Source organism: Danio aesculapii, chromosome 21 (assembly GCF_903798145.1).
Source record: "Danio aesculapii chromosome 21, fDanAes4.1, whole genome shotgun sequence".
NCBI classification, from domain to species: Eukaryota; Metazoa; Chordata; class Actinopteri; order Cypriniformes; family Danionidae; genus Danio; species Danio aesculapii.
In genome coordinates this window covers 42,040,087-42,057,745 of record NC_079455.1, presented here as the reverse complement: position 1 = coordinate 42,057,745, position 17,659 = coordinate 42,040,087, and the positions used below count along the sequence as shown (strand labels likewise).

At 34.0% G+C, this 17,659-nt stretch overlaps 1 protein-coding gene across 2 annotated transcripts in view; it reads left to right on the top strand.

The window, feature by feature from the left end:
- miga2 (mitoguardin 2) overlaps positions 1 to 17,659 on the top strand; it is a 57,017-nt gene that overhangs the window by 31,816 nt on the left and 7,542 nt on the right. The window contains exons 12-16 of one of the 2 annotated variants that reach the window (XM_056446338.1): positions 1,253 to 1,351; positions 5,196 to 5,330; positions 6,614 to 6,667; positions 9,261 to 9,377; positions 13,664 to 15,031. In XM_056446338.1, coding sequence (XP_056302313.1) covers positions 1,253 to 1,351; positions 5,196 to 5,330; positions 6,614 to 6,667; positions 9,261 to 9,377; positions 13,664 to 13,888 — 630 coding nt within the window. In that variant the 3' untranslated portion in view covers positions 13,889 to 15,031. Of the gene's footprint in view, positions 1 to 1,252; positions 1,352 to 5,195; positions 5,331 to 6,613; positions 6,668 to 9,260; positions 9,378 to 13,663; positions 15,032 to 17,659 lie in introns of those variants that run through there. The other variant, XM_056446339.1, reaches the window with a different exon arrangement.

The window sequence follows — 17,659 nt, the reverse complement described above, 5'->3', positions numbered from 1 at the left end:
CTGGCTGGATGAGTGGTTATCAGTTCTGTTTGTTACAACGAGATTTTATCAATAATTGATTTTCTTTTAAAAGTATTTTTAAATTAAATTAATACATTTGTCTGAATATTTTAATAATTATTTGAATGAAAACATTTTGTGATTATTATTATTTTAATTATTCTATTTATAATTACTATTACTGCAACTACTACTGTAAAATGTTTTTTTAAATAATCTTTTTATTGTTTTAGCATAAGAAATAATCAACAACATAAACAGAACAAAAAACAACATAAAAAAAAAACTAAATAAATAAATAAATAAGGGGGGGGGGGTTACAAAGGTCATTTCAAAATACACAAATAGTCAGACACAACATAATACAACATCATCCAGAAAGCATAAGGAAATAAATAGAATTAAATATGAAACAAAAATAATTTACAGAGAAATGCATAGGCTCCACAATTCGACTTACTCCAGACCAATCTCACTTATAAAGAGTTACAAGTTAGCATTACTGATGTAGAACATAATTGGGCTCCAGATTTTTACAAATGTGTTTAGTTTGTTTGTCATCCCGTATCTCATTTCCTCCATGGGCAACACGAAACTTAAGCTTCTAACCCAAATTTCGAAAACAGGCACATAATCTGACTTCCAATTTTGTAAAATTATTTTCTTTGTTAATATCATACTCAAAGATACTGCCTGTGATTATATATTTATCTCCTATTTTGGAGGTGTCTCCGAAAATGCCCAATTTTGGATCTGGTGACAGTCTTATCCTACTGTAAAATTGTTGTATTTCTTCTTATTAAATTGAGCTTTAAATTTGCCAGCTTGTCTTAATATTATCACAATAGCTTTTTGCAACAAAAAACATTTAAATGTCTTGTTCTCATATAGTGTGTTGACATGTTATGAAAAGACCATACGCATCATGCATACTTCAATATGGGGAACACGTTACAATAAGGTTATATTTGTTCATGCATTTACTTAAGAAATAAACAATACATTTAATACAGTATGTGTTCATGCTTGTTAATGGAAATAAAGTTGTTCATGTTTAACTCGGTGCATTAACTAATGATAACAAACATGAATTCGGTTTATAAAAATGCATTAGTAAATGTTGAACTATGATTAATAAATGCTGTACAAGTGTTGCTCATTAGTAGTTCATGTTAGTAAATACATTAACTTTTGACCTCAGTATATAATGTAAATATAGGAAATCAAGGTTTTGTCATCTTTATGTATTTAGAGTCCGAAGGCGTTTCTGGAGAGTTATGAAGACATGCTGCAGTACACACAGAGAGAAGAGACGTGGCCCGTCAGCAAGATGGAGCTGGAAGGACGAGGGGTTTGTCTTGTTATAATACTTCATATTAAACTATCATAACAGTGTCGTTTTATTGATTTCATCTGCCAGTGTACGTGTGCGAACATCCATACTGCTGTAATTACATGCTTTCTTAGCAGCTGCTTTCTCATGCTGCGTTCACACCAGACGCAGATGAAGCGTCAAGCGTGAGTGATTTACATGTTAAGTCAATGTAAAGCTGCCAATAGACGTTCTGCGATACGTTTTGCGCGAATAAGGCGACGCGAATGACACGATATGTGTGATTGAAGCGGCGTGAGTTGCGCATTTTTCGCATTTGACACTCTTTACATGAATCGCTCAAGTTGGAAAATCGGAGCTTCAGCGGACATTCGCGCCACGTAAACCAATCAGAGGCGTGATTATGACGTAGCGCCTTTTGTTGGGAACTCCTCCTGCCGACACCGGACAACAACGCATCAAACTGGGCTCGGCTCAGTCTGAAGCACCGCTGAAAGCTTCCATCATTCAGGTGCAGTTTCTGGCGGAGTTGATGAACTCACAGAGCTGGGTGCACCTACGAAAGGATCTAGTGGACTCGGACATGGCGCCGAACAAATATACGCTGTTTTTCAGCTTTCCTAAAGCACTTATGGCTCGTTTCCACTGACTGGTACGGTACGGTACGGTTCGGTTTGGTACGGGTCACCTTTATCAAGCTTGCGTTTCCACTAACAAGGGTACCCTTTTGGTGGGCGTGGTGTATGACAGAAAGTTTCAGTCGACGTCATTCTCGCTCGAGGAAATGTCTACTATAAAGCTGTACAGGTCACTTACATATCATATGAGAAGCACTTCTCACAAAACAGATGCTTCATACACACATAAATACTTGTGTAGAAATGTTTATTTCTAACTTTTCAATGAACATGAGTTGATTATAACTGCAGATCAATGACAGTGCGAAATAACCTACTGTAACATCTGTAATTATATTAAATAACTAAATAAATGAACATATATAAACACATACAGCCCCTTACAGTCTCCGATATGTTATCAATTACAGAAGAACACACACAACAGACATTTCGTCCATTTTTAGGTTCAAAACAACACAATATATAGCCGACAGCCAGTGTAAATCTCTTATCTGTGTCTGTAATCTTCAGCAGCACATGTAGCCTCGGTTCGAGAATAATTCTATCATTCCCGGTTCATATTAGTCCAAAAGGTGATGATAACAATCATAGTTAAACAAGGCAGTTTGTTTACGTTTGCTGAATAATAATGTGCTCCTTTTTTCCGGCTTCTCCTTTGTTTTTTCCGCGCTTCACTCTCGCGTTTGTCAGTGTCTGACAGGATCGGGTTTCAAAAGCACGTCAATAATCAAGCGCAGGTTATTATCATCAGCTCAAGAAGTTTGTTATTTCAGATATAGACGCGCGGTGAAGGAAGAAAGCGAAATCGCTCGCACTTCAGACTGCCTCGTAAAAAAAACTACATGGCACAGGGTAAATCTGCTCTACTCCATGGCTTTGTGGCTGTTTATCAAGACGACGACAAGGTTTGTTTGAGCCCGGGTCGACCATGGCTCGTTATTATATGTATAAATAATTCCGCTGTAATCTCTCGGCTGTGCGTGTATTTTAAATAAGGAGGTTTTTTGTTTTCATTCTGGCTTGTTGCGTAAGCGAATGATGTATCTCTGTAAACCAATAGCGTTCAGCTGCGCGTCTAGCTCCGCCTTTTGGGACCCTTTCTCGTGTTTGGTACCCTTTCGAAAGGGTGCCGAAAAAGTGGTACGGTTCAGTTAGGTACGCTTTTTGACAGTGGAAACGGCTATAAAAGCGTACCAAACCGAACCGTACCGTACCACTCAGTGGAAACGGGCCTTTAAGTCACTACTATTGTCTCAATAAAATCAATGTTAGCCATTTAGCAAAGAAACTAGAGTCACCGGGCAGACAGATGCCCTGCCCATGACGCGAATCCGCCTCTATTGTTAAGTGAATTTGACGCACGAATGAAGCAGATTTGATGCATGAACATTTAGACTTTACTCTCTTAATTCACACATCTATTTACGTGCGAATAGCGCAGTTTATTTGTGCATGCCGCGTCTGGTGTGAACAGCATCACAACTGTTTTTTATGTCTTTTATTTATAATAATAATAATAATAATAATAATAATAATAATAATAATAATAATAGTTGATTATTAATGTATTGTTTATAAAATAATAATAATAATCCTGAAAACTACACCTAATATAATTAATAATAATATTAAAATATTAATAAATACATGTTTTAAGATACAGTATTCACTATTAATAAATCATTAATTATTACATTTGCCTCAAACTTGAAGTTTTCTGCTTATTAATATTTATAAAGGTAATAGTTGGGTTTTGGTATTGGGTAGGATTAGGGATGTAGAATAAGGTCATGCAGAATATGTGCTTTATAAGTGTTAACAAACAGCTAATATCTTAATAATAGGCAGGTAATAAGTAGGCCCACATGGAATATGCACGCGCATTTTTTGCCCATCATTGAGTCTATTTATTTACTCATGTACATGTGTGTAAATTTATATTTATTCAGTTTTGAAATGAATTCAGTAATATTATTGACTAATATAAATATTATCATATGATTTACTTACAATACAGTTTTTAAAGTCATATTTTCTGTCTTTTAGTAGATGTATTAAATGAGAGACTTGCTTTGTTTACCAAATAAGTGGTGCTAATTGGATTTGCATTGTAAACATTAAGTAAAAGTTAAAAAGGTATTTTTTTATTTAATATGTAAAGTTTTTAGTTATGATACTCCCAAAAACATAAATCCACATAAATCCGCAGATTTTTAACTAAATTCTGCGCAGAAATAGCAAAAAATGTCCGCAGATTCTGTCTAGCCCTAGTAATAAGCCACTAGTTAATTGTGAGAATTGGTACTTAAACTAAAGCGTTACCATAATAATAAAAATATAAAGAAATAAAAAATGAGAAACAATAAGGAAACAATAAAAAACATAATTGTTATTATTTTTATAATTATTAATATAAATAATAATAATAATAATAAAAATTATTATTATTAGTGCTTATTAATGCTGTCAAAAGATTAATTGTGATTAATCGCATCCAGAATAAAAGCTTGTATTGTCATATTATACGTGTACTGTGCAAATTTATTTTGTGTGTGCGTGTGTGTGTGTGTATAAATGATGATATAAAAATGCTTTTTGAGATTTATAAAATAAACATTATTTATTTATTATTTATTTTTTTTTTATGTTTATTTATATATATTTATTTAAATAAATATATACAGTCAGAGTTATGGAATTTTTTTCACAGTATGTCTGACAATATATATATATTTTTTTGTTTTGTTTCAGATAGAATGAAAGCAGTTTTTAATTTTTAATGAACCATTTTTAGGTCAAAAGTTTTAGCGCCTTTAAGCAATTTCTTTTTCGACTGTCTACAGAACAAACCATCATTATACAATAACTTGCCTAATTACTCTAACCTGCCTAGTTAACCTAATTAACCTAGTTAAGCCTTTAAATGTCCCATATATATATATATATATATATATATATATATATATATATATATATATATATATATATATATATATATATATATATATATATATATATATATATAGACACAATATTTATACACTGTGAGCATATACATTATGTAAATACAAACTTATTTTGGAAGTGATTGAATCATTATAGTCATTTGATGGCACATTATTATTATTAATTTATATTATTATTAATAATTATAATTAAAATTAATAATAATGATCAGAAGAAGATAATATTTTCTTTTTTGACCTTTGCTTTTGTTCCAGGTTGTCTGTATGAACTTCTTTGACATTGTGTTGGACTTTATCCTTATGGATGCGTTTGAGGATCTGGAAAGTCCTCCGTCTTCAGTGGTCGCAGTTCTGAGGAACCGATGGCTCTCAGACAGTTTTAAAGAAACGGTACATCAGAGCTCCACTGCAAACATATACAGTCACGTGTCACTCAATTTAATCCCATGGTTTTCCACATCAGGACGTAATAATAAAAAAATATGGTTAAGTTTGTGAGATAAAACCTCAGATGAACATCACATGGCATCTCGCATTGCATCATTATTTATTTAACATAAAAATAAATGCAAGATAGGGGCAGCACGGTGGCTCAGTGGTTAGCACAGTGGCCTCACAGCAAGAAGGTTGCTGGTTCAAGTCCCGGCTGGGTCAGTTGGCATTTCTGTGTGGAGTTTGCATGTTCTTCCCGTGTTGGCGTGGGTTTTCCTCTGGACTGTGGGGGAAATTGGAGAACCCAAACACATGCGCTGTAGGTGAATTGGGTAAACAAAATTGGCCGGAGTGTATGAGTGTGTGTGAAGGAGTGTGTATGGGTGTTTTCCAGTATTTGGTTGCAGCTGGAAGGGCATCCTCTGCGTAAAACATACGCTGGATAAGTTGGCGGTTCGTTCCGCTGTGGTGACCCCTGATTAATAAATGGACTAAACTGAAAAGAAAATGAATGAATGTATGAGTGTGTGTGTGTGTGTGTGTGTGTGTGTGTGTGTGAATGAGTGTGTATGGGTGTTTCCCAGTACTGGGTTGCACCTGGAAGAGCATCCGCTGTGTAAAACATATGCCAGAATAGTTGGCGGTTCATTCCACTGTGGCGACCACTGAAACAGACTAAGCTGAATGAATGACTAAATGCAAGATAGAAAAGCCATGGGTGACAGTATGAAGACAGCCATTGATTCAGATGCTGTAGATCCACTTTCAGTAGTAATGACTTTCAGGAATAGTTACCCCCAAAAATTCAAGTTACCCCATACTTTACACTCCCTCAATCTCTTCTCTGTGTTTGACTTTTTTTCCTGTAAGTTGAACACAGTCGGAGTAGTTTTACGTTTTATCCTGGCTTTTCCATGCTGTATAATGGTGTTGCACAGTGGCTTTAATTTTGCTACTTCAAAAAGTGCATTAATCCATCGCTACTCATACTAACATGATAATAAGTGCTAAATACTTCAGCTCATCCATCAACATGATTTCTGCAGGAGTCCCGTAAGATGTAATGAAGACCACAACTCCCTTGATTCCACACTTTGTCACTCCATCATCAAAATGCACCTTTGTTTGTTGTGAATACACGCCCTCTAGTGGACAAAAATACATACTGTGCCTTTAAGTGGCACACAGAATTGAGGTTAATGTGTCTGTATTTCTAAAGTATCTTTCTCTGTCTACGTAAGGCATTGGCTACAGCCTGTTGGTCTGTGCTGAAAGCTAAAAGAAGATTACTAATGGTGAGTAATTGCTCAAGTTTATTTATTTGTGTAGCGCTTTTCACAATAATTATAGCTTTACGAAATGCACGTTATTGCATTACAATCAAATTCAGAAAGGTTAAGGTTATTAGTTACCAAAACTTTATTAGTTACTAATCATTTTAACTAATTAACTGGTAACCCATAGCTTTCACTTGTACTCATAACTTTGCTAGTTGTTTGTTTCTGAGGAATCCTTTCTGCAGCACAACCGATGTATGATGATTTACAGTTTGTTAGTCAGCCAGGGGTGCGTTTCTGAAAACCATCATTAGCCAACTAAGGTCGCAAGTTGTCGTTACAAACAAAGTTAGGTGATTTGGCATTTCTCAAATCCGTTGTTCCAACGAACATTCGCAAACTGTGTCGCAACTTGTATGCTTGCAACTACATCTCTGTAGCTGTAGTTAGAAACAGTTCCTGGCTTTGTTCTATTCCCATTTATCCCCCCTATGCCCTATTCCTTTAGAACATTCTAACATTTTAAATTGGAATGTTTTTATATTAAAAAGCATTAAAGTCTTCTCTCTTAGGTGTAATTTGCTCTCAAAGTATTTTTACAGTTCAGTTTTAGCGATCTTCGTGTTTACAGTTGCACTCCTTTCGCAGTGCACTTAGAAAACATTGTCATTTTGAACACAGACGTGGCTCATAACGAAAGCTATAGGTAGGCCCACACGGAATCTGTGCGCGCAGAATTACGCAGATTTTTAGCCCATCGTTGATTCTGTTTATTTACTTGTGTAAATGTGTGTAACTTTTTTTATTTATTCAGTTTTGAAATAAATTCAGTAATATTATTGACTAATATAAATATTATCATATGATTTACCTACAATACAGTTTGTACAGTCATATTTTCTGTCTTTTAGTAGAGATATTATATGAGAGACTTGCTTTATTTACCAAATAAAGTGGATCAAATTGGATTTACATTGTAAACATTAAATAACTTAAAAAGCTATTATTTTTAATTTCTTTTATTAAGTTTTTAGTTACGAAACTCTTAAAATCATTCCACTTAAATCCGCAGATTTTTAACAAAATTCTGCGCAGAAATAGCAAAAAATGTCCGCAGATTCCATCTGGCCCTAGCTATAGGTGACCTGTTATTTAAAAGAGAAATTTGCGTTACATCTCCAAATCTTGTGAAAACAAAAAAACATAGCATACGTTAACGCTTTTAATTTATAGTAGGATATTTATAAAGTGTCTGTGCTGTATATGACATGATGGGCCTGTTCTGCAGTGGTTAGCATGTGTCAAATTGTTAAAATAGACTTTTCAGAAAATAAATAAACAATATCCTACTTAATAATAATAATAAGAAGAAGAATAATAATCATCGTCATTAATATTATTAATTTTATTATTAAAGTAGGATTTTTTTTCATTTCCTAATAAGTAATAAATTTTATTTCTCAATAAATAGCCTCATTATTTATTTATTTATTTATTTATTTATTTATTTATATGATTTATTTATGAGATTAGAATACGTGTTAGCTTTTGTAATTTATTTTACGTTAATTTAGAATAGACTAGTATGGAATATTCTCAAAAATATTTGTAAAGGAAACACAGGCCCTCTATGTGCCATTTACATACAGTTAAAGTCAGAATTATTATTTATTTAAATTTTTTTTACATTTTTTTTTTTTATATATATTTCCCAAATGATGTTTAACAGAGCAAGGAAAATTTCACAGTATGTCTGATAATATTTTTTCTTCTGGGGAAAGTCTTTTTTGTTTTATTTCGGCTAGAATAAAAGCAGTTTTTATTATTTATGAACCATTTTAAGGACATTTATTAGACCCTTTAAGCTGTATTTTTTTTCGACTGTCTACAGAACAAACCATCATTATACGATAACTTGCCTAATTACCCTAATACCTAACAATAATAATAATAATAATAATACCTAATACCCTAATAATTATCTAGTTAACCTAATTAACCTAGTTAAACCTTTAAATGTCACTTTAAGCTGTATAGAAGTGTCTTGAAAAATATCTAGTCAAATATTATTTACTGTCATCATGGCAAAGATAAAATAAATCAGTTATCAGAAATGAGTTATTAAAACTATTATGAGTAGAAATGGGTTGAAAAAAATCTGCTCTCCGTTAAACAGAAATTGGGGGTAAAAATAAACAGGGGGGCTAATAATTCTGACATAAACTGTATATTTAAATTAATATGCAAAGCGAGTGCATGTTTTTACCAAAACTAATATTGGGTTTGTTTTTAAATGTGTGTGTGTGTGTGTGTGTGTGTGTGTGTACAATATAATTTGCTCAAATAAATGATGGCGTTCTACTCTAAAGAAGTTGTTACTCCGCCCCGTCTAAAGCATTGTTATGGGCGTTTTACCTTATAACTAACGTGGTTCAAACGATGGATCTGCGACAGAGAAGCTACAGGTTTTGGGAAACACTCGTCACTATGTCGTTCTTTCCCCAAATGATGCATCGTACTATGATAGTTCAGCCGTGAGTTACGTCGTTGTTTGGGAAATGCACCCCAGATTGTCTTTTATTGTATCTCTTGATGTGTTTTTGCTGCTCAGGTTCCAGACGGTTTTATTGCACATTTCTATGTAATCTCTGAACACGTGAGTCCGGTTTTGGCCTTTGGGTTTTTGGGCCCGCAGCAGCATCTCAGTGAGGTGTGCACCATATTCAAGGTAAGACCCTCCTAATGCTCTCCACACTTCTCCAACTCGAAGTGTCATAATCCTCCTTTAAATACAGTTGAAGTCATAATTAATAGCCCTCCTGCAAAATTCATTTTTAAATATTTCCCAAATGATGTTTAACAGAGGAAGGAATTTTTCACAGTACTTCCTATAATATTTTTTTCCTCCTGGAGGAAGTCTTATTTGTTGTATTTCAGCTAGAATAAAAGCAGTTTTATTTTTTTTTCAAAACCATTTTAAGATCAATATTATTAGTTATTATTGGCTTAAAGGGTTAAATTATTTGTTTTGTCTATTGTCTACAGAACAAACCACTGTTATACAATGACTAATGGCTCATTTCCACTGACTGGTACGGTACGGTACGGTACGAGTCACCTTTGTCAGGCTTGCGTTTCCACTAACAAGGGTACCCTTTTGGTGGGCGTGGTGTACGACAGAAAGTTTCAGTCGACGTCATTCTCACTCGAGGAAATGTCTACAATAAAGCTGTACAGGTCACTTACATATCATATGAGAAGCACTTCTCACAAAACAGATGCTTCATACATAAATACTTGTGTAGAAATGTTTATTACTAACTTTTCAATAACCATGAGTTGATTATAACTGCAGATCAATGACAGTGCGAAACAGCCTACTGTAACGTCTGTAATTATATTAAATAACTAAATAAATGAACATATATGAACACATACAGCCCCTTACAGTCTCCGATATGTTATCAATTACAGAAGAACTACACACAACAGACATTTCGTCCATATTTAGGTTCAAAACAACACAAAATATAGCCGACAGTCAGTGAAAACCTCTCATCTGTGTCTATAATCTTCAGCAGCACATGTAGCCTCGGTTAGAGAATAATTCCGTCATTCCCGGTTCATATTAGTCCAAAATGTGAAGATAATAAGTTAGTTATACATGGCATTTTGTTCTTGTTTGCTGAATAATAATGTGCTCCTTTTTTCCGGCTTCTCCTTTGTTTCTTCATGCTTCACTCTCGTGTTTGTCAGTGTCTGACAGGATCGGGTTTCAAAAGCTCGTCAATAATCAAGCGCACGTTATTATCATCAGCTCAAGAAGTTTGTTATTTCAGATATAACGTTAGACGTGCGCGAGCGCTAGCAAGAAAGCGAAACCGCTCGCGCATCAGACTGGCTCGTAAAAAACTACGCGGCACAGGGTAAATCTGCTCTTCTTCTTGGCTTTGTGGCTGTTTATCAAGACGACGACAAGGTTTGTTTGAGCCCGGGTCGATCATGGCTCGTTATTATATGTATAAATCATTCCACTGTAATGTCTCGGCTCGTTGGCTGTGTATTTCAAACATGGCGAGTTTTTTGTTTTCATTCTGGCTTGTTGCATAAGCGAATGACGTATCTCTGTTAACCAATAGAGTTCAGCTGCGCGTGTGGCTCCGCCTTTTGGTACACTTTCTCGTGTTTGCTACCCTTTCGAAAGGGTGCCAAAAAAGTGGTACGGTTCGGTATGCTTTTTGACAGTGGAAACGGCCATAAAAGCGTACCAAACCGAACCGAACCGTACCGTACCGTACCACTCAGTGGAAATGGGCCATAATTACCCTAACTTGCCTAATTAACCTAGTTAAGCCTTTAAATGTCACTTTAAGCTGAATACTAGTATCTTCAAAAATATCAAGTCATATATTCTGTACTGTCATCATAGCAAAGGATAAATAAATCAGATATTAGAAATGATTATTAAACTACCATGCATAGAAATGTGCCGAACAAAATCTTCTTTCCATTAAATGGAAATTGGGCAAAAAACATACAGGGGGGCTAATAATCCTGACTTAAACTCTGTGTATATTGTAGGGGATTCAATAATTAGCTTATTTTGTTCATTGTGTTTGGAGTGGTTTGATATCTGACTGGATTATTGGATGCCACAGTATTGATACCTGAACCAGTCTGTTGGTTTGTTACTATGGTATACCACGTATTCTGCCCCATCACAGATTAATTTGGGTAATTTCTTCAGAGTTTACAGCATCCCACACGCTACTGGTTTTATCAGTTAAAAGATTCCAGTGCGAGATGCGACAGAAACTCAATACTCACGCTCGTGTGCGTTTCTCTCTCGGCTCACAAATGCTTTTTTATTCATTTTTGAGTGAACTGTCCCTTTAAGGCAGATTTGCAGCATACAGTACATTCGGCAGTCTGAGGGTTTCATTGAGAGATTCACACAGGAAGTGCATCATAGACAGGTAAAACAGGATGTCGTGGTCCAGATCGCATTAGTTCAGCTCATTTGTGTCCTCTGAGCCCTTGTGGTTTGTTCTTTTGGTTTAGTTTTTTTATTTTGAAGAGATGCTGCATTTAATCTTACCCTCACCCTCACAATATATCAGTGTTCATCAGAGCACATACACACACACCACACATGTTTGTTTTTGTGAAAAGTGGGTACATTACATAGGTTTCCATTCATTTTATACTGTCCAAACCGTATATTGTATTGCCCTCACCCCATTCTACCCCTAAACCCAACCATCACAGGAGACAGTGTGCAGCTTTACTCTCTGATTAAACTCATCCTGTGGGATTTGTAAGCTTTTTGAGAAATGAGGACGTCACCAATGTCCTCATATTTCACCTCCTTTTTGTAATACCTGTGTCATACCTATGTCATTATGTCATTATACAGATTTGTGTCCTGATATGTCACAAAAACATGCGCACACACACACACACACACACACACACACACACACACACACACGCACACACACGCACACACACACACACACATTTGCTAGTGCTGTCAAATGATTATTCATGATTAATTGCATCTCAGAAAAGTTTATATTTTCAAAATATATACACGTTTACTGTATAAATACACACACATCTGTACATAAAATACAAAAAATATAAAAAAGAAATGTATTTACTTACATATTTATATATTTCTTGCGCTGTAACATGTCGGCGGAATTAGTGGTGTGAGGGATCATGATGCTGGTTCAAACAATATCGTAATATTTTTTTATCCAAGTTTATCATACCATCAGAATCTTCCCTTATGTCTTGGCCTAAGCCTAGTTATGGATACATTATGAATTCAGGCTAAAGCCCCATTTACACTAATACATTTCAGTTTTAACATGCATAACTTTTGCTACAGTTACGCCTTCTGTTCACACTACCTTAGAGTTTTCCAGCCCTAAAAACGGAGCGTTTTGGAAACGATGAAAAGGCTGTTTTCATTTTAAACCGCTGCTGCTCTGTGTCAGTATGGACGGCTGAAAACGGAGGCGGGGCTGCAGATATTCGCCAGTCTGATTGGGGCTTTTCCTTCAATATTAAGTGAACAAAGTTTAGTCTTGCACCCTTTCCTTAAGTTCAGTCTTTACAAGTTTGAAATGGAAAACATCGGGTGAATCTCAAAGTGAACAGTGTACTTTTATAACGTCATTCGCATCACCCTGGCTACGTTGTTTCCCTATATTAACAATAAAATGAAAACATGATGTAAGGAATTGTCAGTTTTCATTTTGATATCTTAACAGGCACCAAATGTTAAGGCATCGTATAGCGACATATTTATATGAGTGTCATCTTCACTGTATGCATATTCATAACAAAACGGAGCCTATAACATAACTGCCTTATTATTTTCACTGAAAAAATATGAAGCATGCGCTCTCTTTTGCTGAATATCAGTTTTAATAATCAATAATGGCCATTATAAAAGTATAACGTACAATACGTGTATACAATATAGGAAATAAAGGCAAGCAATCAGTCAAATGTGCAGAATCAGTGTACGTGGTTACATAAAGTAATATATTAACTAATCTTTGCACTCAAAACACGTTACCTAAGAACGAGTAATAGATTCATTAGACTAAAGAGATGTAGATAGAGACAACAAGAGGAATTAAATATCACGTTTAACAACTATTGTGAGATGAGATCCAGCGGTATATCCTTGATGAACTGTCCGACGTGCACTGCTCTCATCTGGGGAGGTGTGCTCAAAAAAACCTGCTGACTGCCTGGAGCTCAGACGTCCGCATACGCTGCAGCGCATGCTAGAGTGTGTGTGTGGTCACGTGATGTGCGTTTTCAGTGGTGTAGTGTGGACTGAAAGCTTTTCAGAAACGCCAGTGTGGATGTGGATCGTTTTCATACTAAAACGAATCAGTGTAAATGGGGCCAAAATCTATGTAAATGAAGGTTTATTAGCCTATTATAAACCGACCCCAGAGCTAATAGCCCATTCTCCTTTACTCTCCACAGCAACAGATTGTTCAGTATCTGAAGGACATGTTTGACCATGATAAGGTGCGTTTCACATCCGTCCCATCTCTGGCTGAAGACATCCTTCGCCTGTCCCACAGACGGGCAGATATCCTGATGGGTTACCTGGGCATCGAAAATCTACCTGAGACCAATGGAGCTTTACCCAAGAGCCCATGCCAAGCCGAAAGCGGGAATCTGGACGCCAGCGGACAACAAGACTAAGCTTTAAGGTGGCTCTTCATTTAGCTGTTTATCATCAGACCAATCAAAAGGGTTCGCAGATTTACATTCGAGACCTTAGTTTCGTTGAATATTCAGAGAGATCAACCACTACTGAGGTCAACCGAGGCCTTTTCTTCAGCTCTTTCTGCAAACTTTCCACCGAGATATCAAACGTTTGCCACCGTAATCCAGCGCTGCTATTTATCCACCTTAATTTTATCAGGAAGACTCCATCATAACCCGAATAAACTGAATAAAACTCATCTTTTAGCCAAATTTCGTTGTCGACTCGTTAACCTTATTAACCGATGCCTCTTACGTAGAATCGCTATTGTTGGTTTTAAGGGACGGTTTGCGAGTTATTGTGTGTAAATGTGTGTTGTTAAGCGTTTATGCTTGTGCCAGTGGCCAAAAAAAGCTTGTACTGAATCGTGGGTAGCACTGAACACAATGAAAAGGGAGATTTTAAAGGGATAGTTCACCTAAAAATGAAAATTCTGTCATCATTTATTTGCTGTAGGCCTGTTTGTGTTTCATTCTTCTGTTGAACACATGGGAAGGTCTGATCTAAAGCAGCCATAGACTTCCATAGTATTTTATGGTTGTTAATTGCTGCTTTTTTTTTTCAAACATTTTTCAGAGTATCTCCTTTTGACTTTGTTCAACAGAGGAAAGAAGTTCATAAAAGTTGAGAACCACTTAACATTAACATTTTTGAGTGAACTGTCCCTTATAGGCAGATCTGCAGCATACAGTACATTCGGCAGTCTGAGGGTTTCATTGAGAGATTCACACAGGAAGTGCATCATAGAAGGGTAAAACAGGATGTCGTGGTCCAGATCGCATTAGTTCAGCTCATTTGTGTCCTCTGAGCCTTTGTGGTTTGTTCTTTTGGTTTAGTTTTTTATTTTTGAGGAGATGCTGCATTTAATCTTACTCTCACCCTCACAATATATCAGTGTTCATCAGAGCACAATTCTCAAATATGTAACACACACACACACACACACACACACACACACACACACACACATTTGCTAGTGCTGTCGAATGATTATTCAGGATTAATTGCATCTAAGAAAAGTTTATATTTTCATAATGTATACATGTGTACTGTGTATATTTAAGTATATATGTATAAATACACACACATCTGTTCATAAAAAATATATATATATACAACAGAACATTTAGATACATATTTATATATAATTTGTATATATGTGTTCATGTATAATTTGTAAATATATATATATATATATGTAAATATATGTATATATACGTATGTATGCACGTGTGTGTGTATAAAAACACATACATATATTTATGTATATATGTATGTATGTATGTATGTATATGTATGTATATATATATGTATGTGTGTGTATGTATGTATGTATGTATGTATATATGTGTGTATATATATATATATATATATATATATATATATATATATATATGTATGTGTGTGTATGTTTGTATGTATGTATGTATGTATATACACACACGCACAAAATACTGTTGAATACATAAAATATATTTATTGTTAATTATATTTCATAATTATATATTAAACTTAACCCATTATATAAAATAAAAACAAACAAAAATGCATTTTAATTGAATTTATATTGGGTTTATACACACACACACACACACACGCACACACACACACAGTATGCACAGTACACACAAATATATTTTCCAATTATGAACATATATTTTGGATGCATATATATATATTACAATTAATGTGTTAAGTATTTGAGTATTGTGCTCATACTTCATTCTTGCCATACATCTTATGGACTGAAATTTCTGAGCTGTTGAATTTCTGATCTACTCTTCTATTATATAGATATTTAATATGTATTAAATGTTTAATACAGCAGTGGTATTGGCTCAGATAGGTATGGATTGTGTCAGGAGTAGGAATGATCAATGGTTACTAAATTTATCGAATTTTTTAGTAGCTTCTGAATAGCATTTGTGCCATTTATGACAGTTGCACAAAGGCAAACAAAGTGCATAAATTTTTTTTGTTTACAATTGAAGTCAATGGGGAAACTTACCTCATATTAATCCAATTATTATACTTATTTGTTTGTTTTTATTTTATTAAATGGCGTATGTTTAATATATAATTATGATATATAATTAATAATATATATTATAGTATATATATATATATATATATATATATATATATATATATATATATATATATATATATATTCAACAGTATAGTGCATGTCAGCTGCATGTGTCAGTAAACACACATATATACATAACATATACACACATATATACGTGTGTGTGTGTGTGTGTGTGTGTGTGTGTGTGTGTGTGTGTGTGTGTGTGGCACTGGCACAGATGCTGTTGAGACGATATAAATTAAATTAAATTGTATTCAACCCATGTAAAATATGTAAAACTAGCAAGTAAACATGTTCAAATCATTCTCATACGGTCAAGAACTTTACCTGCAATAATGCAAAAATAGCATATAGCAAAAACATGCTAATAATTGTAGCTAAATAAGATTCTAGTTCATCTTAAATTGAATGCATATGAAATGTCAACAATCCTTGAACTCGCTGAGCCTTGATTAAACTTGACCCTTCCTCCTTAACTTTTCGTTAGCTGTTCGAAACGTTACAGTTTCTTTCCTCCTCGTATTGACTATTGAAAACCGGGTGTCTTGCACTTTATTTGTTTAAAAGACGATTCTTTTTTACTAAAATCGACAGTTGTTAACCTGCTCATATGTAGTACATTTGTTTCTGTATTTGAATTAAATGACATTGAACAGATGTTTAATTTATGTGTAAAACCGAAATGTAAAGCTATTTAAAATGTCAAGCTGCAAATGTGAATGGTTCAGGGTGTTGTTTTTTGTTGAAATTGGAGAAAGGCCTTGGTATATATATATATATATATATATATATATATATATATATATATATATATATATATATATATATATATATATATATATATATATATATAAAAAAGAATGGTCTTGAGGAAGTCAAAATCACACTGTAAATAGAAAGTTGACTCAACTTAAAATTGTAAGACAACTTGCTGCAGAGCTTTTTTTGTTGACTCAACTTAATCAAGTAAAGTGCACTCATAAAATAACTCATTGGATGAACTCAATTTAATTGAGGGCAGGATTTTCATCCACTAAATTTGTTTAACATCAAATGGAAAAATAACTATCTACACAATTAAATGCAATTGAGTTGGTCCAACATGATTTTATCAAATATTTTTATTTAACTTAAACTCAAAGCTCTGATAATATCATGTATGTCTATTAAGTGTTGTACATTTCGAATTCTCTTGGTTTTATTTGAAGTCTCTTTAGTTTTATTCTGATATCCTAAATATTCTGATATCCTAAAAAAATTCAGCAAACACTGTAAAAAGTGAAAATTTAAACAAATTACTTTGACTTGTTACAATTAAATGACAGTTTGACAAACTTAATTTATGACAGTTTTCAGTAATAAATTAAGTTAGTTCTTAGGTTTAGCAAGTTTTAGTAGTTAATTCATGGCAAGTGCAAGTATTGTTCGCTTCTAACAGTAGTATTATTATTATATTAACATGGAAAGGAAATTATTTATACTGTCATAAAAGTATTATTATTATTATTATTATTATTATTATTATTATTATTATTATTATTATTATTATTATTATTATTATATTGACATGGGAAGAAAATTTTTTGTACTGTAATAAAAGTATTATTATTATTAT